This window comes from Embiotoca jacksoni, unplaced genomic scaffold (assembly GCF_022577435.1).
Source record: "Embiotoca jacksoni isolate LCO1_2020_lvr unplaced genomic scaffold, fEmbJac1.0.p SCAF_11, whole genome shotgun sequence".
Taxonomy (NCBI): Eukaryota; Metazoa; Chordata; class Actinopteri; family Embiotocidae; genus Embiotoca; species Embiotoca jacksoni.
The window spans coordinates 17,534,085-17,560,395 of NW_027185241.1; the positions used below are offsets into that span (position 1 = coordinate 17,534,085).

Here is a 26,311-nt window from a genome sequence, read left to right on the forward strand (position 1 = left end):
ACCTACTTCCACCACGCAGAAGGGAGAAAGTCTGAAGATGTCAAAACTCTGCACTTGCGGTACAAAGTACAACTTTATTGTGAGACCAGATGTTAAAACACGTTAGTCTCACAATGAAGACTTTGTGTTAAAGCAGGAGAATATCACATGGAGTATATGCTCTACTTCAGAGAATGGTGTCAAAATAGAAGTTTTGGTGTCTTAAATCTTGGCAGAGGAGTGAGGTGAAGAGTGTAAAGCAGGAAAGGAGTGCAGCTCCTCCACAGTCTGAGACAGTTTGTCTGTCAGACTCAGGGTGGGATCTGGAACTTGAGAGGATGTTCCCCCTGTTTTTTCACCACGAGCCTGTGTTAGTGGTTGTCAGATCTAACAACAGGATGGGAGAATACAACACACACACACACACACACACACACACACACACACACACACACACACACACACACACACACACACACACACACACACACACACACACACACACACACACACACACACACACACGCCTCTGCTGAGGAGGGAAGTGGCAGGTACATCACGTCTATGGTAATAGAACAGCAGATGGAACTGGCAGGCACACACAGCACCTTGTGCTTTGACACAAACACACACAAACACACACTCTTCTGCGTGCACACACTTGTTCATAAGTTCCAAAAACACACTGACACAAACACGCGGAGAAAGCTGCTTTTACCTCACGGTGATAAAATATCACATCTGAAAATAAATACACAGCCTTAATCCACACATGGCTCTACAAGATGGGACTCTCTCATGTCAATGTATTAAAGGTGCAGTTCAGCTGTCGGCGGCTCCTTCCTGACGAGGAGGAGAGAGGTGTCAAAGTGTTGGTCCTAGACGGTGTTGCCTGTGTCTGACCTGTCCCTCCAGGGCGTCGCATGAGCGACGGCATACCTACTGGCCCCGATAATCTGAGAGATAAATCATCTTTAGTCGCTCTCCAACTGTCAGACAGACAGACAGCCCTAAGTACCTGGGAGGGTGGCAAAGGGATACTTTAAAATCTCCAGTGATGAGGAGTATTGCTGTGAAGAAAACACTTAGCTGCCCCGAGCTCCCTCCTATCTCCCAGAGTTTCTGGCTGCCATTTTGGCTGTGTCTCAAGGCGCTATTCCGGCTCTATCTCATGTCACCGTGCTGGCTGGTGTTCAATTCTCACGTTGGCTCCTGTTCAGCCTCCATTCTGGCTCCAGTTCAAGCTCCACAGTGGCTGTTTTTCCGGGGCTTCATTGTGGCTCTGTTTCAGTAAACCAACCCCTCCACCAGCCCTCTCCCTCTCCCCCTTTCAGTTTCAGCACCCCAGGTAGCTGGCCTCCTGCCCGGCCTGCAGATCAGTGGGAGATCCAGGCTCAGGCCTTTTGTTTGGGGTGGCATTTTGCCTTTGTTTTCCCATCTCGCCTGTAATCTAAACACCCAAAACATCTCATGCTTGACAAATCGGCCCTGAGACGAGGGAGCAGCGGAAGACAAACGGCTGGAAGCGGTTCAACCCCAGGCAGGACTGATGGTGTCCGACTGGGCCTGACCTCCCAAAGGTTAAAGACACGTTCACTTACAAAGCAATCAATTACCCAGGCTGTGTGGGCGCTCTTAACCAACCTCCCCTCCTGCCTTCCACACAGCCGGTGTTATTGATGAGGGTCCCAGTGTACTGCACACTCCAACCTGGAGTGTGCATTACATTTCACAATTGAAATAAATCTCAGATTCCTGGTGTTGAATGTCTCTCCTACTTTATATCGTCTTGCTGCTGCCCCCCCCAACCCCCACCCCTCTCCACACACACACACACACACACACACACACACACACACACACACACACACACACACACACACACACACACACACACACACACACACACACACACACACACCCCCCTCCTTCCTCCCTCCCTCTTCTCTGCAGGTTGGTGTAGCAGGTTTATTCTGGTAGTTGGGCTCCGTGGGCCCCGGCAGACCCCTCAGCTGTTCCGCTGGGTTTGTAATTACCATTTCATTAAGAATGACAGTTTCGGGGGTTGAAGCACCATTTCATCCGGGTCTCGTGGGGAAGACGCTTGCCAAATTTCCAGTGTGAGTGGCAATTATCTCTCTTCGTGTCTGCAATTCACCATTTTGTACTTAGTGGCTTGACAACGGCTAGGAACATTTTGTTGGGGTAATAATAGGTCTGGGATATTTACACTGTAGCCCACTCAAGCTTAGCTCTGTGAGCAGACTGATATGAGCTATCAGACGTGATAGAGGCAAACTGGAGGGAAATACCAGAGAGACAAGCTCCACACTGCTCTGTGTACAAAGAGTAGGTGCGCTATTTCAATATGCTTAAGAGAAAGCAGGAGAAAAGCTGCGGTGTGTGGAGCCCTGCAGTTTGATTTGAGGTTCAATCTGTTTTATGTATGGGGTCGTTCACAGTCTAAATAAGTGCTCGTGTAGTATATTTTTTATTTTGGGTTCAGTCATCAAATAGTTTTTACTACGTCTTTGCTTCTTTTAATGTTTCTCTTTTGGCCACTTGACAAAAGTGACTCTTCATCTCTATGAAGATTAAACTAAACAAGTATAACAGTGTGTTTCTCTACAACATAGGGAACATCTGAAATATGAGAATATATTATCTACCACCTGCTAACAGGCTGGTAAGAAATCAGTTTAAACTTCAGTAGAAATGTACAGTAAGTACAGCAGCAGGAATTAATTCACATCACTTGTAAACATCATTTTTATGTTATCTGCATGACCTTCGTTCTTTTTGAATGCCAACACTTTTATAATTGACTTCTCTTGTCTCTTAATGTACAGCTTGCACATTCACTCATATTTATGCCAAGATTGGTGCGTGCATATGTGCATTAAAGGATCGGGTCAGATTTCTAAAAGTATGTTTATGAAGTCTGTCTTAATAACTGCACGCTCTTATGTATCATTATTGAATTCTTGGTGGCTGTAATTTTTCCTTCTGCTCCTCTTGGCCTTGAAGTGATGCCTTTCTAGCGTGACTTTAATATTAGACCTGAGGGACCAAATCCACAGTCTTCAATCAAAGCTCATACAAGGCTTCAGTAGTCTGTGTTAGACAAATTACATCTTTCAAAGTTGCAGTTTTTGACTACAAAATTCCCCTTTTCCTCTTTGTCCTTCCCACTCTGACTAATAGTTTTGGTGACTGCTCGTCCCGCAACAGTAGTACTATGTGGAATGGTAAGAGATCAAAGAAATGGCTTAACATGAGAAGAGACCACGACAGGACTTCATTAATCAGAGATGACAAACAAGGGTCATTTGAAACAAGAGAATATGGAGCCTACAGCACGGGTACAATGGAGTGGATGTTCAACTACAGCTCACACCATTGAAACGCATGTCTTTGCAGTGTGTTCGCTTTGTGAGCAGAAGACTGAAGGAGTCAGGGCCAGCTTACGCCACAAAAGAACTGGTTTATACAATATGTTTGACCATATGAAAGAAAAAAAGTCTAAATTAATGATCTGTATATAGCCACACTACAAGGAGAAGTGAAAATCCAGCTATTACAGAGAGCGGTATCGTTTAAATACTGTATGTGAATAATAGCACACTTTAAGACTCACTCCTGGATGATGTTCACAATTCTGCACTCACATTGAAAGTGAGACAAATAGTAGTTTAATCGCTGGATGAGTCAAAAAGAGCATTTGTGCTAAACGTACTGTAACTGTAACCATGTAATAATGCTTGTCTGACTTAGAATACATTTTTATCACAGCTTTGTCAAGAAAGATCTTCCTTAACAGCTAATATGGACAGGAGAAATGATTAGAGCAACCAATAACTCTTCACACATGGACATACAATGTACTGTATTAGATAGCCTTGGGAAAAGGAATGCTTATGTTTGTGGATGTCTGCGTAAATGAACGTGTACAGCAAATGGGAGACAGGAAATGTGTTAAGCTGTGTGTTTACTCCTCCCTCTTAAGAACAAAAAAGAAAATGGCAGCCATCAGCCTTGTTGAGTTATAGTGACATGACTCACCCGATGTCTACCACGAGTGACGGCCGCAGCTCTTTTAATTGCATGTCTGCCCTGAATGATGGGATACTTAATTCCTACACATTCCACACAATTGCTTTTCACACTGGCGGAGGCCTGGGGAGGCAGCCGAGGCTTTCTGTGGCCATATGGAGAGGGAGGAAGAGCCCAGGCTGAGTGATCGGGAGCTTCCCGCCTCTTCCCTGCACCAGACTGGCTGCTATATACTGTACCGAAGCTGCTCGGGCACACGGAACAGCACGACTAATGAAACACATTCCACACACACACACACACACACACACACACACACACACACACACACACACGCACGCACACGCACACACACACACAAACCATACACACATACAAGTGGGATGTAGTAACATTTTAGGTTTAATCCTAATATACTCCCAGATACATTAGCAAACACACTCATCAGTAGTCTCTCACTCAAACACACATATTTAGTCTATAACACACAAGTACAATCTGCGTGATCTCACACACACTGTGCACACTCAGACATGTTCTCATCTAAATACACACTGGAATTTGACACGTAAAGGACATGCAAGCACACGCACGCACGCACGCACGCACGCACGCACGCACGCACGCACGCACACACACACACACACACACACACACACACAGTCAGCTGTATGAAGAGTGTTGACAGTCTTGTCAGCTCATGGTAGCACCATCAGGCTCCCTGCTGTCCTGTGAATGGGTCACTTCTCTCTCATCTCTCTTATCGCTCCATCACATCGCCTGTTTTCTGGTGAGTCTGAGGTGAGAATGGTGATGTGGTGCTACAGTAGTTGGACAGTGCAGTAACACTCTGACCCCAGCTTTAGCGATGCAGGAATCTCTGTGCCAATGAGGTGAATGGGTGATGGGGGATGTGGTAAAACAGTATCTACCAACATGGATATGTACTGTACGGACGGTATGTTGCATTGTGTTTAGTGTAATGAAGTAATGTATAAAGTAAACTGGCCAGAGGAGGATGTTAGAATATTAAAAAGAAAAGTAAAAAAAAAAAAAAATCTGCATTCAATTCTTTGCTGCAAACAAAAAAATGCTTAGGTCATGTGATTTGTCTCTTGTGTAAGTCTTCAAAGAGACATATATTTAGTCTTGTTAATTTGTTTTATAGTGGACCACTATGGACTTAAAAACTTGAGCAAGAACGTATGTAAAAATTTTTGTAAAACTCAGCAACAGAGACCCTCGAAATGCTTCATAAAACCTATGACAATGAAGCACTCTGCCAGGTGAGGTGTTTTGATGTTTGAAGAGGAAAGGTGTCCCTTTGACTTTTGTAGGGTTGCGCACCATGAACTCGTTCTACAGGGTCAAACTGTCAACACTGAGGTCCACTGTGACGTTCTGAGGCGTATAAAGGGGAAACATTTGGTGCAAACAACCTGAACTGTGATGCAATGGCACGTTGATTCTCCAACATGACAACACGCCCGCTCACAGTGTATTATGAATGCACAAGTCTCGTGCCAACACTAACACAATTGTTGCTCCCCACCCCCACCAGTCACCAGATTTGGTTCGGTGCAACTTCTCTCTGTTCCCCAAAATACAGTTCAAATGTAAGGGTCACCATTGACAATGTGTAGTGCAAAATTGGAGCTGGTGCTTGACGTGCTAACCACATTATGACTTGGAGGGAGCGTTCCAAGTGAGGTAGGAGCGCTGGGAGGGGAGTGATACTTTCCAAGGGGACAACCGTGAAGGGGATGGTGGCCAGATGTAAATCAGGTGTTTGGTTTTATGGGTGGAGTATCTGAAGTTTTTGATCTCACATCATATTATTTACCATTAAATTCTGTATTTTGTCATAGCATATAAGCATTTTAAGTATACAATAGTTGAGACTGATGGTAATGCCATTCACTTTGAAGGTTTTTGGTCATAAATGAGTGTACAAGACAAACTGACATTTTAAGCTGATGATGGTGCTTTATGAAAAGTCAGAAGACTTTCATTCCACAGTGAAGTCAGTGTGAACACACTGACATAGAACCACAAATACAAAAAACATCATGTCCTGTCCTTCCTTCTCCCATAAAAGTCTCATTCGAGGCTGGTTGTTAAGAACAAAATGATTCTTTCTCTATAAAAAGGTTTGATAACTACTGGAATCATACTGAACGTCAGCACAAGGATCATCTACGAGCAGATTTAATTCCAACATGCTGGAACTGGCTTCAGATGTAGCGGTGAAATGTCAGCTCAGAGAACAGCCAGGAGTACTGTTCATTGATGTGACCCTAGAAATACCCTGGCCTCCGCAGACCCCAACAAGCCCCTGTGCATACAAAACAAGGGGAGAGAGACATATAGTGTATATTGAGAAAGACAGAGAGCCTGCTAATGCATTTAGTAGCTGGGCCTTGTTTAAGAAAAGCCCTCAATGACTTTAATTGATCTTTATTAGCTTCAATTAGAAATGGACACTGGGGAGGAAACAAGGTTGTGACTCCTGCAGACAGTTCAGAGAAGGTGAGCATTACCACAGAGGAGATGGGAAACAGTTTCATGGGAAGAAAACCAAGGAATGAAATGTGCAGAGAACAATTCACAGCTGCAGTAAAAACATTTAACACGAGTCACATGACTACAGTGGATTTCCATTTTGGTGACCTGTCATCCTGCTACACTGTCATACTGCATTGAATAGTGAGTGATATCATGTTACACTGTGCCTGTAAATGTTAATTATCTTCTCTAACATATGATGCAGCTCATAAAGGAATATCTGTTAATTAATATTAGATCATGCTACAACTGAACTCAATTTATCACAATGACTTAAAAAGTTACTAGAAGGAGTCAATCCATCCAAAACCATACAGGTCATGAAGGGGCGAAAGAAGTGTTGTGAAGTGAAAAGAAATCATCTGACATACATCTACAGTGCAAATGTTTTAGGCACTTTATCCATCACATAATAACCTCAATGAGATGGCTGATCAGAGTCCAAAACAACTATCTTCATCGACAAGAAGAACAAGCTGTCCTGTGACAGATGATGCAACCCCCTCAGAGCCTCGACCTCAACATCATGGAGTCAGTTTGGGATTACATGAAGATACAGAAAACAGACCTCATACAAAGAACAACTGTGCCATGTTCTCCAAGATGTTTGGAATAACCTACCAGCTATCTACTTTGAAAAACTGTGAGCAAGTGAGTTGGTGCTGATTTAGAGGTTGAGTAAAGGGGGGTTACTCACAACCCCACCAATCAAATGACTGAGACAAATGTATCTGAACTGGTGCAGTTTGAATTTTACTCTTAACATATGCCAGTTAGGTATGCAATTTCAAACAAATTAACAGTTTTTTTAGGGTTAAACATTTATGGCTGAAATTAAGGATAAGTGTCCATTTTTATAAACAAAAATCAACTTAAGTAAAAAACAAACAAACAAGTTGTTTAAACTGATTGGGTAAATTCAGATAACAAAAGTCAAGGTTAAAAACTCATCCTGGTTTCCCAGGAGAAGCAGCCGGGCTTGTATGAAATTCATTGGCCCTGAGTCCAAACAGGTGACATTTTTATAGTCACATGACCCAAGAAAGAAAAGTTCAGATTTTTTGAATCTTTTGAAATTGTAAAACATGAAATAACTCACAGTGGGATTCAAACTGCATACATTTCTATCACATATTTAATGGTGGTTTAATTTTCTTAGTTGTTTTAAACTAATATGGCATTTATTTGCTTCCATACAGCACCTAAACTCTACTGCAATACTCATTCATGACAAAAAAAAAAAAAAATTCAGGCTCTAACTACCTAACATATGCACTAAACAGCCCGACGCATATACAACTGTACAACAAAAGCATGCTCTAAATATTTGTTAGCCTAAAACAAAGATAGTGACTATTATACATATAAAAAGGTGAATAAACACAGGCTGGCCAGTGCCCCTCCTGCACCTCATCCACGCCTTCCTCTCCCCAGTGCTGTGTTTGTGTTTCTAGAGGGAGCTGGCTGACCCCTGACCCCGGGCTAATGAGAGCGATAACGAGGATTAAAAGGGGGTGACTGGAAGGTGTCTGAGAGTGGGGTTTAAACAATTATACTGGGCTGCCAACATGCCTTTCTTCATGACTCAGGAAATTACGGTCTCCCTCTCTTTCTCCCCCACACTCTTTCAGTCTGCACACAAAAGAGAGGGCTTATGGAAAATAATAAATTATCTCGGGGCCACGTTAACTTGGATGTAAATCGCCGGGCAATTATGTTTTAATAGCCCTTTAAGAGAATGAGTAATTGGGTTGACACTACTGGGGTTGATCAGGCTCACCCATCTCTCTCCCTTTGTGCCCAGTGGAAGAGAGCTGTGGGTCTGAGTCGGTCAGCCTGCAGCATGACTGTAGAGCTACGTTGGTTAGCCTGTGAAACACCGTAACGCTGATATCAGAGAATCTGGATGGCTATTTTCATGATGCAAAAATTAGACCTTTTTCTGTGGTGAGCTAAGCATTGTCGGTATCTTTTTAAAATGTTCTCCTTAATCTTTCTTTGGGTCTTCCCGCTTATTGATGTTTTTGATTTACACTCTTTCAACTGTTTGTTAAGAGTTTTGTTTTGTCATGTGGTGGCCTTGTAAGGTAAGTTTGTAAGGATCTCACTATGTTAAGTGCCCTGAGATTACATATGTTGTGATTTGGTGCTAAATAAATAAAAGTGAATTAAAATGTTATTGTGCTTTCACTGCCTGCCAGTGCTTTTATGTTGAATTGTACATAAATAGTGGGAATATTATTACATTTCCCTGACACTTTTATCCAAAGTGACTTACAACACACTGATGGTACACCATCGGGAGCAATTTAGGGTTCAGTGTCCTGCTCAAGGATGCTTAGCCATGTGGACAGGAGGAGCTGGGGATTGAACCATCAACCTTCTGATTAGTGTGCAACCCACTCTACTGACTGAGCCACAGCCTCCCCATATAATGCAAATCTGCTATCTTTCTCTGTTCCTGTATATTTTCTAAAACATCTTTTCAGACTTTTACCTTCTACCTGAAAGGCCAACTGGAAGATGCTGGAAACAGTCTAAACTTCTTTATTTTTGTTTTGTTGTCACAAATATACAAAAGCAATAATATCTTTAAAATATCTACCATAATTAAGTAGAGTGTAGTATTTGAGCCACATCTCCAAAAATAACAAATTGACTCAAAACTAACTTCCAGTTGAATTTATGTGACTGTTAATGGTTACAGTTGGAATTGAATGAGCAGGACGAACGTGAGCTCATAGTGACTTCAACCTTTGACCACCAAAACCTTATCAGTTCATCCTTAAACCCGAGTAAACGTTTCCTCAAGGCATTCCTGAGATATCCCGTTTGCAAAAATGGTATGGATGTGAGGTCCCATTCATGATGACCTTTGACCACCAAAATCAAATTATTTAATCCTGGAGTCTAAGTGAACATTTGGGCCAAATTTGAAGAAATTCTCTCAAGTCATTCTTGAGATATCGTGTTCACATAAAGAGGACAACCCAAAGACATAATGCCTTCACCAACACTGAGGCATAATGAACAACGTATTGACAAAAACCAAGAACTCTACCATACATAAATTAAAATTCTCTGTGCAGTGGGAGGAGGCACTGATACAAATAATGGTAGGTGATATTGATAAAGCCATATTCCCCTTTAAAATCATTTTGAGAAGCGTGCTACCAGGCTTCAATATGAAATCATGAGGTTAATTTGAGACTTGCAACATCAACATTTTTCCTGCACTGGAGAAACTGATGAAGTTGGTGAAGATGATCCACGCAGAATGTCTGAATATCAAACATAACATTGTATTTTCAGCACGTACACAGCCTCAGTTGACATTTTGCCAAATCTGCATTGAGAGTTATCCTTCATTAAATCTAGTAGTTCCTGTTTGCACTGCAGACAATAAGTTAGATTTACAGACACTTAACAAACATATTGACATCAATGCAAAGACCATGTACAGTACATTTACTGTCTGTGTGTTTCAATGTGAAGAAGTTATGACTGAGAGGAAGGTACATCTTAATTCAGTTACATTCACTGTAAATAGGTAGAAAAAAAATAAAATGTTGCAAATCATCCGATAATAAAGATATAGATGTTTTTATGTCAACAATCTGTATATGTTTCAATGTAAGTCATGCATGGAGGTATGTTTTTGTCAGTAGAAAAAAAATACATGTTTGATGAGATCCCCCATCACCGTAGTCATCCCCGCTAACACACACACACACACACACACACACACACACGAAGAGAGGTGAGCAGGATCCTAGCCAGCTCCCTTTGACCTCTGACCTCTGGGTGTGACCTGTGGATGATTGGTGTGTCTTGATTTGGTCACCTCTAGGAGGGAGAGAGGAGGCAGAATCGATACAAAGAGGGAAGAGATCACAACAGGCCAAACCCGGTGGGTTGAAAACCACCAAATGAGACTGGAACAACACAAACAGCAGGGGGAAGGATGAGAGAGGAAAATGAGAGTAGAAAAAGAGGATCCAAAAAAAAAGAGGAAAAAATAGTGATAGAGATCTGATGCCAGGCCGAGTCTGACACAGAAGAAGGAAACAATCAAAATCCTCGGCAGGATGTCGGACCTTACTGCAATGAACAAGCAAGTGGTGGGATGAACCCGTATTTATCTCCTCACACTTTCATCTCAGGAGGAAGACAAACAGGGTAAGAAATTGATCATATGAGCATCTGTTAGGCTTGGCAACTGTCACAAGTCTGCAGAGACGGATTTGAAACCCCATTTTTCAATCTCATCTCCATTACTGTCAACGCTGTGCAGACACTTAAGGGACTGTTCCACAGTAAAAGGACAAAAAGAGCTGCATATGCAAATACAGGCTACTGCACCTCAGTTCTTCACCCTGTTAGTGTTTCTTTTTAGACAGACGTCCTCTCAGCTGCAGTAGGAGCTTGACATGGACAATTTTTGCCATGTATATCTATAGATGTAATTGTATAAAAGAGTAAAAGGTTTCTTTGATCATACCTCTTTAAAAATTAAAGGCCTATCTATAGCTTAGGAAATGTCCTTCCCAGATACATACAGCAATAGAGGTCAACTAGTACGGGTTTTCCAAAGACCAACAGCAAAAGCCAGCATGTAAGGATGGAAGGTGCCTTCAGTGAAAGTAGCCACAACACACACTGTCATGACATGTAATGTCAGTTTTAAGTACACACCAAGTGCCATATTAATGCCTGTTCAGCTGCTTCGCCACCTCCCTCACTCATTTTATCAACAAAATGTACAGAAACTATCCAAACGAAAAATATTTATTATGCAGAAAGGTCCCTGTCAGTGTTCTATTAAGTCGTTATTACTGACTCACTGACACAAAGTGGGACTTCACTGTTGTAGGCGGTTCAGGTGGAGCACATCGGTGATGTAATAAATAACAATTGATCATATTTTATAAACTAAACCAAGTGTTTAAAATCATATTCTGAAAGTATCTACTGTAGTCATCATAGCAGTTAGATAAATAGAAAGAAGTAGCTTCAGAATTCTCCTCTGAAACTTATCACAACATTTATATGCTCAGTAAAAGTCCCCTAAAATGACACTGTCGAATATTTAAGCAAATGTCCCGCTTATCAGACACCCAAACATTGATCAGTGTTTTACTGTAAGATGAGACAGAACTTTCTAATTGACAAAGTTATCATCTTTCATTGTGGCGAAGTTGATCCAGGCTATATTTTCTGCCCACGTGACTTTGTTTGTTGCCTGACACCTCTGGCTAAAGACTTCCATCATGATCATGAGGTGCAGTTACTGATCCAAACATGGCCTAACTGTAAAACTGTCAACCTCTCCTATGTTGCCCTGAACAGAATCTGTTTGGGTCCACTCATGTCTCTATATTACCTCCGTATCAATCAATGTGTCAATTTGTGATCAGTCTGAACACACCTTTTGTTATTTTTTAGTTCCAATACTGTGTCAGTATCTTCAGTTAATGGTTTCAACACCAAAAGTACAAGGATTCTGTGACTCCAAATGAACTTCTTTCTTGTGAATGTGAAACAACATTTAACCTACTGCCTAGACATTGTATTTACATGCTACTAATTTGTTGTTCAGGTTAATTTTGAAGAGAAACCTCACCTCTACCAGGATATTATGGTCAGTGAGGATTTATTGTGAGCTAATGAAAAAGATTTACAAAATCAATTTTAAAGGATGAAGAGATCTGGTATCATAATCATATGTACATGTATATGCATATAGTGGTAATGTAGACAAGAAATTAGAAATTATAGATCATTAGCTTTTACAAAGTTCATCATACTGATTCTTGATAAAGGTCCTGAGTGCACTCACAAAGCCCTCTCAGTACATCATGTGCTATGGAGCCCCTGATTATATGTGTCTGTATATTTCAAAGTGTGTCAGTGTGTCCCTGTATATCCTATTTCTCTACCTCCCATCCTCTCAATGTTCCTCACTGAGGCTCCTTTATTCCCTCCTGAGCGGCTCTGTCACCCATGTCGCCGGGGGACAAGGAGAACGTGGCGTTTTCCCTGGATCAAAAATTTACGAGCAATTAAAAGGCGGCCGACGCCCGGCATCCATCAGCCCTGCGTGCTGCTGCCAGGCTGGGTGAGGGGGACTTGCAGTAAACCACAGGCTATATACTTTTATATCTGTTTTCCCTCCAAAGAGGGAAGGTTATGACAAAATTATGTTTTACTGTTCCTGGTTTCTAGCGCGATGTCGACATCTTTCATGGAACAGGCTCATTGGAGGTCAGAGCCCCTGGAAGGGAGGCACAGATCGAGAAATATGTATGTGTGTTTTGTTTATGTTGGGTGATTTTCTAACCTGTGACAGAAGCCTTTAACACAATAAGAATAACATAGTATCTGCTCTTGTGGTCGATCAGTAACTGAGGGAAGAGTGACCTAATTACTCTGTTGTTTATTACTGCAGAGCTCTGATTTATGTCCCCGTGCTGATGTAATTTCAACACTGAGTCTTCCTCCTCAATAACGGCAACGAGACGCATTTTTTTTGTAGTCAAACACACAAACACACGCTCATGCACAATGATCCATTGCGACACACCTAATACACAAAAAAGCATGCAAACCCTCATACATCAACGCAGTCACTCTTTCACTTTCCCTGGCTCCTCGCGACAGGCCCAGACTCATTTGCATCCTTAATTGTGTCGTAATGTACTTTTAATTTGAAAATGGAGGCAATTAATTATTTTGATATGGAACAAAATGCCGCAAATGTAAACATTCTAATAGGTCTCCATGAACAGAGTATCATTTTTCAAAAGAGGGATTGAATCTTATCTCATTTTTTAATGCCATAACCGTTTTTTTTAAAGATACCATTTCGACACTCATGCATTCTCCTTGATATTCACTTTGTTTTTGCAGTGAGGGCAGCCTTTCTTTGATCTATTCTACCACTGTTATTTTCTATCTAAATCTCCCACAGGATAATTACTGTAGTTTCACCTATGCCATCAGGAAAGATTAAATGAAATTAAGCCTGTTTGGACGTTCTGCTTCTTCTCCATACATCATCCCTCCGTGGCAAAGCTGCTAACACCAGACTCTCCACTTTCTATTTCTAGGTTAGGGAGGCTTCAAGTGGAGATGTGAATCAGAGATTACAATTTTTTTTTTTTCCTTCGCCGACCATGTGATCAATAGGTGTCAGTGTTCAAAGGATGCAGAGCAATGCCGGAGAGGAGAGGAGAGATCCATTTGTAGAGACCTTGGAAAAAACTGACACTTTCACTCCTTCACCCTGATAAACTCATGGAAAGGAACAGGATAGATGTGTTATTTTTTTCCTCTCTTCACCCATCTCCATCACCTTTTCTCCCTTATTCTCTTTCTCTCGCCTCACACACACACACACACACACACACACACACACACACACACACACACACACACACACACACACACACACACACATTTTCTGTCCTCTTATATCTCTATCCTCCTCCCAACCACCACCCTTCACCCCTATCTCTTTCCCCCCCTCTCCCTTTTGATTCTCCCGAGGGTGCTGGGAGCCGGCTGACATCACAGCCGGCCCGGCAACAGCCTATAAATTATGAGTGACAACTCTTTGGACCAATAAAAGCACCACCATATTTCATGCACAGTAAATCTGATTGCAGATTGCTGTGGCGTGTGGTGGCTGACATGTTTATTGTCGTCATGGTAGTGGGAGCAGAGGGTGGAGAGGTGGAGGGTGGGGGTCGCTCCCCGACATCGGAGTTTTTCGAATGCTCCCAGTCTATATGGAGGTCAAACAGATGGGAACTCTGGGATGCGGGCGACCCATTCTACCCACCTAGCAACCCCCCAGATCCCCAAACACACACACACACACACACACACACACACACACACACACACACACACACACACACACACACACACACACACACACACACACACACACACACACACACACACACACACACACACACATCAATGCCAACTCACCATACATCTTATAAGGAAGCTATATTTCCTGCAGCTTTTACAAAGCCGTGCAGTCGCTGCTTTCACTGCAGCCATCTGTCTCCAATCTGCACATGCTCCCTGAGAAACTTTTAGAGGTTTTAGAGGTTACACCCAACAACTCTATTGATTTTTCTCATTTAAAGCAAGACTACGTAACTCTTGAAAGAAGAAATAATGTTCTGCTCTGTTATTCTGCATTTTGAGTCCATCCTACAGACACCATCCTGCTACTGTAAATATTTACCAGACCAAATGATCAATAATCCTCAAATGTAAATAATCCTCAACTGTTCAAGATGTTTGAGTCATATTTGCTAAAAACTACAGTGCAAAGCTGTTACTTGAATCTTCAGGAGAAACTAGAGTTTGGGACAGAGTGGCACAGACAGCGTAGCAAAGTTGGTCATATTGAGAGATAATCTAAAGATAATATTTGTTTTGATGAGATTTAAGCAATTTGTGGACAATAAGAACATTATTTGTTGACTTGGGAGGAATGAACCTGGTGTGAAAAGTACACTGATATTAGCCTGGAAGTAATACTGTAACTTTTCTGTTAACTTTGTAACTGTTGATGTATTGAAAGTAATTGCATTTTTTCAGTTTCAATATACTGAAGAATGAAGCCAGCTCTGAGGTGGAAAGTAAGTGAATTTAAGTAAGAGAAGTACTGTACATATATCACTACAAAGCATGTAATAAACCCACCTGTCTATTATAGAAGACTGTGTCAGTATCATATATGGCCTTGTGTAGGCATGAAAAATACATGCATGTATGACCAGTCAGTTAAGGAGGTCATGTGAACAAATGATAAATTCTGTGAAAGGAGGAGGTGTTTGGATGAAACAAACAAAAGACTTTTACCCAGGAGAGTGTTTGAGACTGCGAGGGAGCAAAAGTCAACGTAGATTTCTTTAACATACATTTTATTAATCCTAACCAAGTAGCTTTTGGTGCCATAACCTAACCAAATTGCAACTGTTTAATCTTGAACCTAAACCGTGATCTTTTCCCACAACCTGCCTAAACCTCGGGCACTTTACCTTTATGTCTAGAATGGACTGACAGGTGTATTTTACACTTTGGACTGATATCAGGTGCTACATAAGTCAAATTTTGCAGTACTTGTACAGAACTTGAGGAGTTACATTTCATGCAGTTTTGTACTTCTGTCCCACGACACATATGAAGCACTGTCATAGAATAAATAACAGTCAAGTGTGTGGCATCGTAATAATAATGATCTATAACAACAATATGCAATATAAATAATATAATAATTTTACAAGGGCAATAATTTGTATAATAATTTTACAAGAGTATTTTTACAATGAGGTATTACTGTTTTTACTCTTTACATTTCTGGCCAAAGCATCATGTCAAAAATCCTTTTAGATACACAATACTGTATAACAGGGTCTTTTACAGAGTTAGTTGCCAGACTTGATGAGCCTACTCTACTTGTCCTATCCATCCATCCATCCATCCATCCATCCATCCATCCATCCATCTAGCCATAACCGTAACTTCTTTCTTAAAAAAATTATACATTTTATACATCTACATAATCTCAGTTTTTGTTCAGACCAATCATGTTTTCAGGACCTCAAAAAAAAAAAAAAAAGTTTTTCTTCCATTGCCAACCTCCTACAACCTAAGCATATAGCACTAGCTTTAATTTACTTGAACATGGATCCTCTTATTACAGATATCATATTTAATCTTTAATGTATTGTAACATCCTCATTGATGGTGAGTGACCCTGTGCTGATTGCACTGTCTAGTCCACCCGTCCTCGCCCATGCAATAAACCATTCTTTATAATTAGCGTGGCCGCTGCAGTATGATCAGGGCATTACAAGTCCTCTGCCACAGCACCTAAATGGACAGATTTCAACAAGCGCCCGCTGGTGTGATCGGCATCATTATATTTTAATTAATCCATTCTTCTCACAGCAACACAGTAATTACAATCTATTTTATGACATGGCATGCTGTGAAAGAGGGGATGGAGGAGAGAAATAGGAAGTGAGAGAGCGGGAGTAACAGTGAGAGAAGGGAAAAGAAAAGAGAGTACAAAGAGAGGAGAGGAAAGTTAGTTCGAGCCAGGATGAAGAGTTTTAAGGTGAGCGAGACAGAGAGCAAAGGAAAAACATCACAAACACTATGACTGATTACCGATATGTCATCGCCTTGCAGACACCGTGACAGCATTGTAAAAGCGTTTATACGACGTCTGGAAGAGCACAGGCCTCTGTCTCTCGCTCTCTCAGATTGTTGCCTCATACAGTGAGAGGCAGAAGCTCCGTTCCCTGCAGCCTGCGTCTGTGTAAATCACTGCAGGTACGGACACTCAGACACGCTGTGGGTGTGATAATAACATTAGAGGATTACAATGACACTCCTCCCTGGACAAGATCACCTGTCTCAACTGTCATAAAACAGGCCGTTACTTTTTGTGTGCGTTATATGAGGAGAGTGTGTAGGTGTGTGCGTGCATAAGAGGTGTGTGTGTGTGTGTGTAAATGACATCAGTGACTCGGTTGAAGTCATATGTAACACCTGATTCCTACAATTAAATACACTTCCTGTAATTTATGATGTCTTTGGTCTGTGTTATACAATGTCAAAGTTCCCAGAGTTTAACATATCTCCCTGTGGGTCAAAAGTTCAGGCTGTGACCTGCTTTGAATGCTCTGTTTGTAATGTTGCTGCAAACGGAATTAAAGTTAAAACCCAAGTGCCACCGCTATGGATACGAAGTTCAGAGGCCTGAATGGCGCGATAACCAGATATTATTCTGAAATGACAGGAAAGTTTCATGTTGATCCAAACAGTAGAAGTCTGAGTCAACTAATGTTTTCTATGTGAAAAGCCTATGTGTTTTTTTTTTTACCTGTGGAACTAGGGATGCCCAAAATTAGCCTGGCTCTGCCAAACTATTGCTCATTGCTTCAGTCTTGGCTCTGATTATAGTCTGGAAACCCTGTTCAGATAAGGGTTTAAGGAATGTCCTGAGTAAATGACCCTCCAGAACAGCAGGCGGTGCTATAAGGAGAGGCTTTAAATAGTATCATACGCACTAGCATAAAGACTCGAAACAAGACGAAAGAGCTGGTCAGCCAGTCAGGTTTGGGAATTATGTTTCACAATATTTCTTCACTGCGGCGGAAACTTTGTGAAGTCTTTGCTGGCTGTCAGGTAAGACCTCACAGTAAGCAGACAAGGGTTTAAGCCAAGTACGGTAGCTCACTTTCATTGGAATAAAACAGAGCTTTTACTGCTGTATGTTCACTGATAAATGTGGTTGATTAATACGTCGACGTGTAAGCCTTACTTAAGAAGTAGGAAGAATACTGGTGTGCTGTGAGTGAGAGGGTTAAATGTAACCCCGATGGCGATAACACTTGCTTGTGTTCAAAACCATTCAATACTGGCATGGATGCATCACAGTACCTATGGTGAACATGATATCCTGCTGTGTTGATGCTCCACCCGGGCTCTGCAGGGTCGGGGATCTTTGCTGTTCTGGCGATCAGATGCTGAACATCCCTCCACGTCAGCTCAGGACTAGGGCAAGAAGCATAAAACAGAATATCATCAAACGCATCCTTCCTTCGGCCTGTGTTCTACACTGAAACCGCAAAGGAATACCTCAACTCTGCGTGATACCCTGGAAAGAAACCTGCAGGGAGCTCCACACGGTATTGTGTAGAAAGACACTGAAGGACTGGTTTATGGGGCTTGCAGAACATTTTATCAGGCCTGCATGTAAAGCTTATACTGTATTAATGCAAAGGTTTATTGATACATAAACTGCTGCGCTGAGACACTGCCATACCTTTAACAGCAGGTCCTCCAGACATAAAAGCACCTATTTAAGTCAAGCTTACATTTTTAATAATGGTGTCACTAAAAACTGTGAATCCAACAAAGAATATTTGAGACTTTAACAAAAGAGCCTAGAGAGTCGAATGTAGAAAAAGTCTTCTTTTTAATCCCAGGCAGGGGAATTCTAATAGAGCGGACTCAAGTGTCATGTCAAGCAATATACTAATGGAATCCAATTAAGACCTTTAAACTGCGCAGAGAGCTGGAGGATATTAGCTCAGTTTTCTATAACAAAAGACCAAAGGGTCGTCAATGAGGGCTCTTTCAGGATATAAAAAGCATAAAGGAAATTGGGTTTTTCTGCTTTATCCACTCATTATTGTTCGCTAAGAAAATGACTTGAATGGAGTATAAGAAAACCGCTTGGCCACCCATTCTGAACAGCTTTTTTTTTTTTTTTTTCTGTTTTTGAGTAGAAATGCCTCCACTGTCTGCCTCAACATGTGTACACAGAGAGTCATTTCTCCACTGCACAAGGACAGAATGAGGGTAATCAAACAGTTAGGCTTAATTTCTCCCATCATTGATGACCTAAATGCAACACATCATCCATGTGCTCGGCTTCACGTCTGTAGATATCCTCATAGTTTTCTTCTATGGTAAAAGTCTGCACAGCGATGTGAAGAAAAGCTTTAAGAAAGGGAGGAAAAAAAAAATCACACAAGTAGCCTCTTCATTATTGTGCTGTTGGGTGTTAGACATCTCGGGAAATATCAGGCACAGATATAAACAGATTTATTCCATTCACGTATTTGAAAAAATGAAGCAGAACAAAAGCGAGGAGAGAAGCTTTCATTAGCAGCATAAAACAAAACCCCAGCAAGCAGTGCGAACAGGCAGCTAAAACAACATGATAGGAATAATACCAGTAACACTAATAATAGACGGATAAAATGAAACAAAACACAACGCACAAACAATTATTTTAAGCTTTGATTTCAAAGGGATTGAGTGTGTGTGTGAGTGTGTGTGTGAGTGTGTGTGTGTGTGTGTGTGTGTGTGTGTGTGTGTGCCTGTGTGTGTGTGTGTAGAGGGGGGGAATAAGCTTTGTACTTTTGAACTGTTGCTGCTCACTGCATGCGTCTGTGTGTATGCGTGTGCGTTCTGTATTATATATTAGCGGCAGCAGCATGATTCTGTTGTGCGCACTCCACCACCTCTATCATCAGCACCACCACCACCACCATCACCCCTCTGGTGGAATCAGAGAAAGCCCCGCGGCCCCGGCTGGTTTGCATAAAGCAAACAAAATTAAATTTGCTTTGCTAAATCAAAGCATGTATGGTATTCCAAGCCGCTCTCTCTGGGACAAATTACTTCAAACGGCCTCCTTTGTATCATAACAGAATAAAAAAAATCAAAAAAAATCAGCCCAATCAGCAGCTCTCCAAAACCCTCGACTCGGGAATTAATTATTGAACCGAGGGCTTTTCTCTCTCCTAGCAGTCCGCGACACAGATCTATTTATTTTGGAAAAGTCGTTTTGCTCTTAAAAACACACTGTTGGCTGAGAACACAGCGCTGCTATCCTCGCTCTCGCTCAATGTTTTCACTCCTCTCCAGCGCACAGCCCCTGAAGGGACGTGTGAATAGGTTTAGGCCACGAAATTAATCTGAAAACCCCATGACCAGCATCCACCATAGTGATGGTTAAACAGAAGTATTGCCTGTGCTGTAATGGACTTAAGATGAACTGAGCTGTCACTGCAGAAGCTCTTTGTATTAATGCTGAAACTTGTATTTCCTGCTCCTGTTGGTTAAGGTTTGGTCACAACTATTTACATGAGTTAAATAAAAGAACATTTCAAGATGATTTCCAGACTTTGTTATTGTTATTGGAGTCCATAACTCTTTTGTAATTACAGCTATTATTTTTTAAATATATGAAGTTACAGCAAGATTAGGTATTTTAGGGGATTTTTTTGTGAAGCTGTTGGTGTTTTTATCATTTTATCTACCAACCTGTTCAAATCAACACCAGGATTATTTAATTAGATGATGAAATGATACAAACTTCGTATTATGAACATGTGCAGCACAACAAACCCGATCAACTGCTGTCGATAGCTGAGTGGATGAAAATCTCTGACCATAATATACAGTATCAAAAGAAAAAAAAAAAAAGAACATCCGTTCATTTTTGCAAAACAGGCAAAGTGCAATCTATGTAGTGATGATGTCGAGGGCGAGGTGGTAGAACTATAACAATAGACCTGGCAAGCTAATTGTAAATTGATAGCTATCCAGGCGCAATACGAACCTTCCAGGAAATCTCAATGTTGCAATCTTGTCATGGTAATGAGGAACATATTACATTAGTTTTATACAAACTTCCAATTGAACGAGACTGCACTTTGTTTTTGTGAGTACAGCAAGCTGTGTTAAATCAATACTATTTATAAAGCATTTTAATTACATATGACATCCATTTTTTGGAACACACATGACTGCAGGGTAAGTGTGCTCATACCTACAGGTCCTGTCATAACAACTGCACACTGCCTCTTTGGTGGAGCAGCTACCTCCTGATCCCACTGAAATGAACTGATCCCACATTTTTTCATTTTGAAATGCTGGTCTGACTTAAAGCTTACAAGCTAAAATCTTTCTGAAAGAATGCCGCACTGATTTCGTCCGGTGTTAAATACAACAAACATACAATAACTCCTGCACCATAAAATAACACGAGGATTTTCAATTTGGACAAAATCCAGCAAAAGAATCATGTTTGCGGCCACTGAATGTCTAACTCTGTGATAGCTGTTTTCATTACTGCACACTTACAACTGCAGAAAAAGTCTTCTTCAGAAAGAGAAACAGCAACAATAGGAAGAGAAGTGGGAACTGGCCGATTGCTGGTCTTCAGGGGCCGAGGGCAGCCGTAAAACGAGCATCCCCCAGACCCTTCCAGCCGTCATCCCCTCACCAAGGCTCACAAAGCAGCACAGCAGCCGTCACAGTGAGCACACAACTGTTTACAAATCCCCAGTTAATAGGATCAGGCCTCATTGACTGGGCCGCTCCGATGTGTCTGATGTAATCTATTAGCTGTATGATAGTCAGTGTCTCAGTCCAATCGATAAACCTGGGCCTCCATATTGCTCCACTGTGGACTGTTATTCCTCTTTAGTGCTGCTTAGAATGCAGGCTTAGTGACTATAAAGTGTGTGTGTGTGTGTGTGTGTGTGTGTATGTGTGTGTGTGTGTGTGTGTGTGTGTGTGTGTGTGTGTGTGTGTGTGTGTGTGTGTGTGTGTGTGTGTGTGTATAGGCACACGCAGAGGTTTGTGTCCATCTACTTGCTCTTCTATTTCAGATCATGTGCTTGCATGAATTCCTGAGTTTTGATGTTGTGTGTGTGTGTTTCTGTGTGTGCACAGTGGCTGTAAAACATCTATAGTGTAGCTGCTACTTAGGCAGATGTTAATTCTGTAACACTTTAATGCATGAGTGCATGTGGGGATTGAGTGTGTGTCTGTGTGGTGTGTAATTATGTTGACATTTGTAATGCACCTATACACGGGTGTATTACTGTCCTGTACAACGGTCCATATGTGTGTATTGATGCGGCTTTACCGTACATGCCGCGTCTGGGAGTGCATGTTCGTGCGTGTTCGTGCATGTGTGTGTGCGCTCTGTGTTTGTGTGTGGGAGTGTGTCTGTAGCTGGTGTAACTGGGTTTCCAATTAAGTTGAACCACAGGCTGGATCAATGCTAGTCCTCTGTGTGCAGGAATGAGCAGCCCTGGGCCCTCCGAGCATGCCCACGAATAATTTATCACTCACACTGGGCCCAGGCAGAGGAGGAGGAGGAGGAGGAGGAGGAGGAGGAGGAGGAGGAGGACTGGCATGAGGAGAAGGAGACAGGGAGCGTAAGGACAAAGTGTCCAGCCCAGGGGAGAGAACGCCAAAGATGGGCAATCGAGGAGACAGAAAGATGGAGGGGTGAAGAAAGAGAGAGATCAGGACCTGGAGGAAAACACTGTCAGCTCTCGATCATTTAGACGCATCATTCTCCACAATTTTTTTCTGGTAAACAACCGTCGAAAATGAAATTCTGTGGGGAGCACAAGCCACATAATTCTTCTTAAAACATACTGTATGTTTGCAAATGCCGTAAGCTGTAAAGACGAGTGAAGATACGTGGTGTAAGAACAGAGCTGGTTATCAGTTTTAGAAAAATTGCCTTTTACAAATTAGATATCACCCAGTCACTGTCGTCTGGAGAATAAAAGAAGGTTCTGTTGGTTTGAATTTGGCTGATTTACTGTTGGATCTATGAATACTATTACAAACCATATTTTCAGGTGACATTTGTACTGAATTCAACACAATTTTACAAATTTGTATTCACTTCATGACATGTTGCAGTTGGTAACATTATAGAGCTGCTATAAAAAAAAATTATTGTGAAAAAACAGTATATTTGCTTCCATTCTCTCAAACACGATCCCGCTGGTTTGTGTTTTACCTTACATGTTAGTTTATTTTTATATCTGTATGTAACTGTTTTGCCTATCTGGTAACATGCTAAACTCCACATTGTTTAACTAGTAATTACAGTGCTGTGTGTGTGATGGCAATACCGTTGAATCTAATCTTGTCTGTATGAATTTTGATTCCTTGTGCTCAATACATAGTTTTAGAAAATGGTCTAAAATGTTATTCTAAATACACACAAAGTATTTGTCAATGTTTTCGTTTAGAAAATGACATCATTATACTTTTAAATACACACTTATTATTTATGATCTTGTGGCTTTAACATGTTCAGTTTAAAACATGAGTCTCGACATTAGCATAATAACATGGTAACGTTGCTAGTTACAATGCCAATACTTAGCAAATATAAAGTTTCCCATGTTAACATATATTAATTAGTACTGAACATGAATTACAGCTGGAAAAAAAACAACCTCTGATCCAATGGTGGCTCCAGATAAAAAAGTCATGGGATCACCAAAGTTATTACAATTCATAAGGGTGACATAAATGTGTGCCAAATTTGACAATTCATCCCAAACCACAATTGTCCACCCCATGCTAATGCTGTACGTACAAAATATAATCGTGATCTATTCAGTAGTTGTTAAGCTATTTTGGTACAGTGAAACCTTCTGAAAACTACTGCACATAAACCGAAAACACGCGTGGTCCAAAGTGGTGGACAGGCAGCAAGAGTGACATTACAATACAGACTCGCTGTTAGCATGACTAAACCTGATCGCCAACAAAAGGCAAGAAACATGAAATATTTGTAATTCATTGGCTAGAAAAGGTTTCATTTGAAACATCGGGAGTAGCTAAACATAAACTGATATGAGCTTCACTCCATCATGCATCATGGACGTATTTGCAGCCAGAAGAGATTGAGGCATTTACAGTCACCCTGATGCTTGCTTTACTGAAGCTCTGCACGTCCAATTTCCTTGTTCTTTTTCCTCGATGCAGTAACTGGAGGATAAATCACTAACAGTGGAGCTTGTTAGTCAGCAGGGTATAATGTGTTGGTACAAGACAAGCAGCATTTTAAACCCCACTGTCTCATCCCAGGCGGCGCTTCTTCTGAATGGACACTTTGCATTAAGATCTGCTGAAGCTACATCGTAGCTTTAGTTGAAAGATAGAGAAACGCAGACACATGTGGATGTACACATACAGAGAAGCACAGATCCACACACATACAGAGAAAAATACATAGTGGGATAATATCAGCCGGTGTCTAATTTTGTATAACTACCCAAAAACCCGTGTAGACACACATACAGACAGGGAAATATACAAAGAGAGAGACAAAGAACTGCTGCCCAGTTACACCCATGGATACAGTGTCTCCACCCTGTGGAGTGAGAGGTCCTGTGTTACCTCTGTAGCTGTCCTTAGTTCGTCTCTATCAATCTCACAGTAGCGAGGCGTGGACTGTAAGGAGCTCCATGTCGCTCTGTAATCTTCTCTTAATGTGCTGCACTCTAAGCCTAAATGAACCCATTTGGAGTGACTGTGAGCAGACTGAGATTCATCCCATGTTATCTGAACAAGTGTTACTAATGGGTTTATCAATTAGGCAAAGTCCAATAACTGCATGCCTGCAATCTCCTTTAAACACACTCCACCAGCCCTGATTTCCGTGGTTAATGAGTACATGAGTACACACGCACGCATGTGTGTGTGTTGGTAAAATTGGGACACCATGGGCAGTTTTTATCTGTATGTCTCTATTTGCTGGTTTATATTGCTGTGTGTGCAAGTCCATCTCAACATAACTGGTTTATGCATGTGGTTATGACAATATATTGAATGTGCATGTTTGTTTCTTTGCGTAACAAGTTGTGCACTTATACAATGTGTGTTTGTGTGTATATAAATCCTTGTACATGTACAAAATCCATGCAAATAAATATCTTTGGATCCCTTCTTATGCAGTGTATATAGTGTATAGTCTTATCTGAATTATGCTCTAAGCCTTTGAACATATTGTATTGCACTTGTATGCGTACAACTGCATGCATTTTTTGATGCCCATCTCTCCCTGATGTTCAGATGCTGTTTTTTCACCACTTTAAGACAAATTTGATCATATTTTCTCCATAATATGTGATATTTTGGTGATAGTTTGGCATACAATATGACTGCATCCAATTACTGTAAACTCAGGAGACAAATGCACCCTATTGTATACTATCCTCTGTTGATTTGTTGAGGTCACTAAAGATTAACTCTCAGCCTGATTAAAGTTGTTCTATCACACAGCTGATTGCTTTTAATCATATTTGATGCCCTGACATTTCCTTTAGTCCCACCAAAAGCTGACATTTTCATTTCTCAACAAAATGTATCGACAAGTATTCTCTTTAAGTTTGGTAGACACATTAAAGGACCCATATTTTACACTTTTTCTGTTTTATTCGCAGTCTTGATATCCATCAAAAAACATTTGTAAGTGATTTTAAGTATCTGTACTCCACTCCTCTCTGTAGCTTTGCTCTGGAGCTCTAAGAACAGGTTGTTTTGTTTGTGTGTGTCTTTAAGGCACATGGTTATCAACGACCCTCTGCTGTGATTGAACCAGTCAGTGTTTTAGAAATGAAACAAATTTCAGAGAGAATATGGCTCATGTTCTGCAGCTAGATTATCTAAGGAGAAGAGACGTGGTACAATGGAAGGGAGGTTTGCAGGCATGTTAATATTGAAGATCTCATACTATACAGTATGTATAATAGCAATATGATCACACATAGGTCATATAAACCACCTCTGGTAAGTATGTATTCGCTAGAGGTCATATTTGACAGTAACCTTTCATGACTCGCATTTGCACAGGAGACGTTGCTACTGAGGTGTGTGTGTGTGTGTGTGTGTGTGTGTGTGTGTGTGTGTGTGTGTGTGTGTGTGTGTGTGTGTGTGTGTGTGTGTGTGTGTGTGTGTGTGTGTGTGTGTGTCAGTGGTTGAGTTAAGACCAATTAGAACGAGTGGATTCACTTTTCCATATACACGCCCCTGTGAGAATACCGGCCGATTACTCTTTAAACTCCCCACAGAGCATGTTACATACACTATACCTCTTATTCATTCAGTGGACAGAGACAGAAAGAGACAAATTTAAAGAAGGGAATAAAACTTTAGATTGACATGACATGGTTTTTAAACTGCCTGCACTGAGATTGTTTTACAGTGCAGATTATTTAACTAATAATATTTAATCTCTTTGAGTTTTCAATATCAGAGCACAACCTTGTGGGTAGATATTTACATGCCAGGCAGACACAGACATGAAAACTACACATACATATATAACAGATAAGAA

At 41.2% G+C, this 26,311-nt stretch overlaps 1 protein-coding gene across 1 annotated transcript in view; it reads right to left on the reverse strand.

Annotated features, from left to right (window-relative positions):
- The window catches only part of LOC138194570 (furin-like protease kpc-1), a 182,260-nt gene that overhangs the window by 43,044 nt on the left and 112,905 nt on the right, over positions 1–26,311 (reverse strand). The window contains exon 14 of the mRNA XM_069143414.1: positions 18,076–18,189. Within this exon, the coding sequence (XP_068999515.1) occupies positions 18,076–18,189 (114 nt within the window). The remainder of the gene's footprint in view (positions 1–18,075; positions 18,190–26,311) is intronic.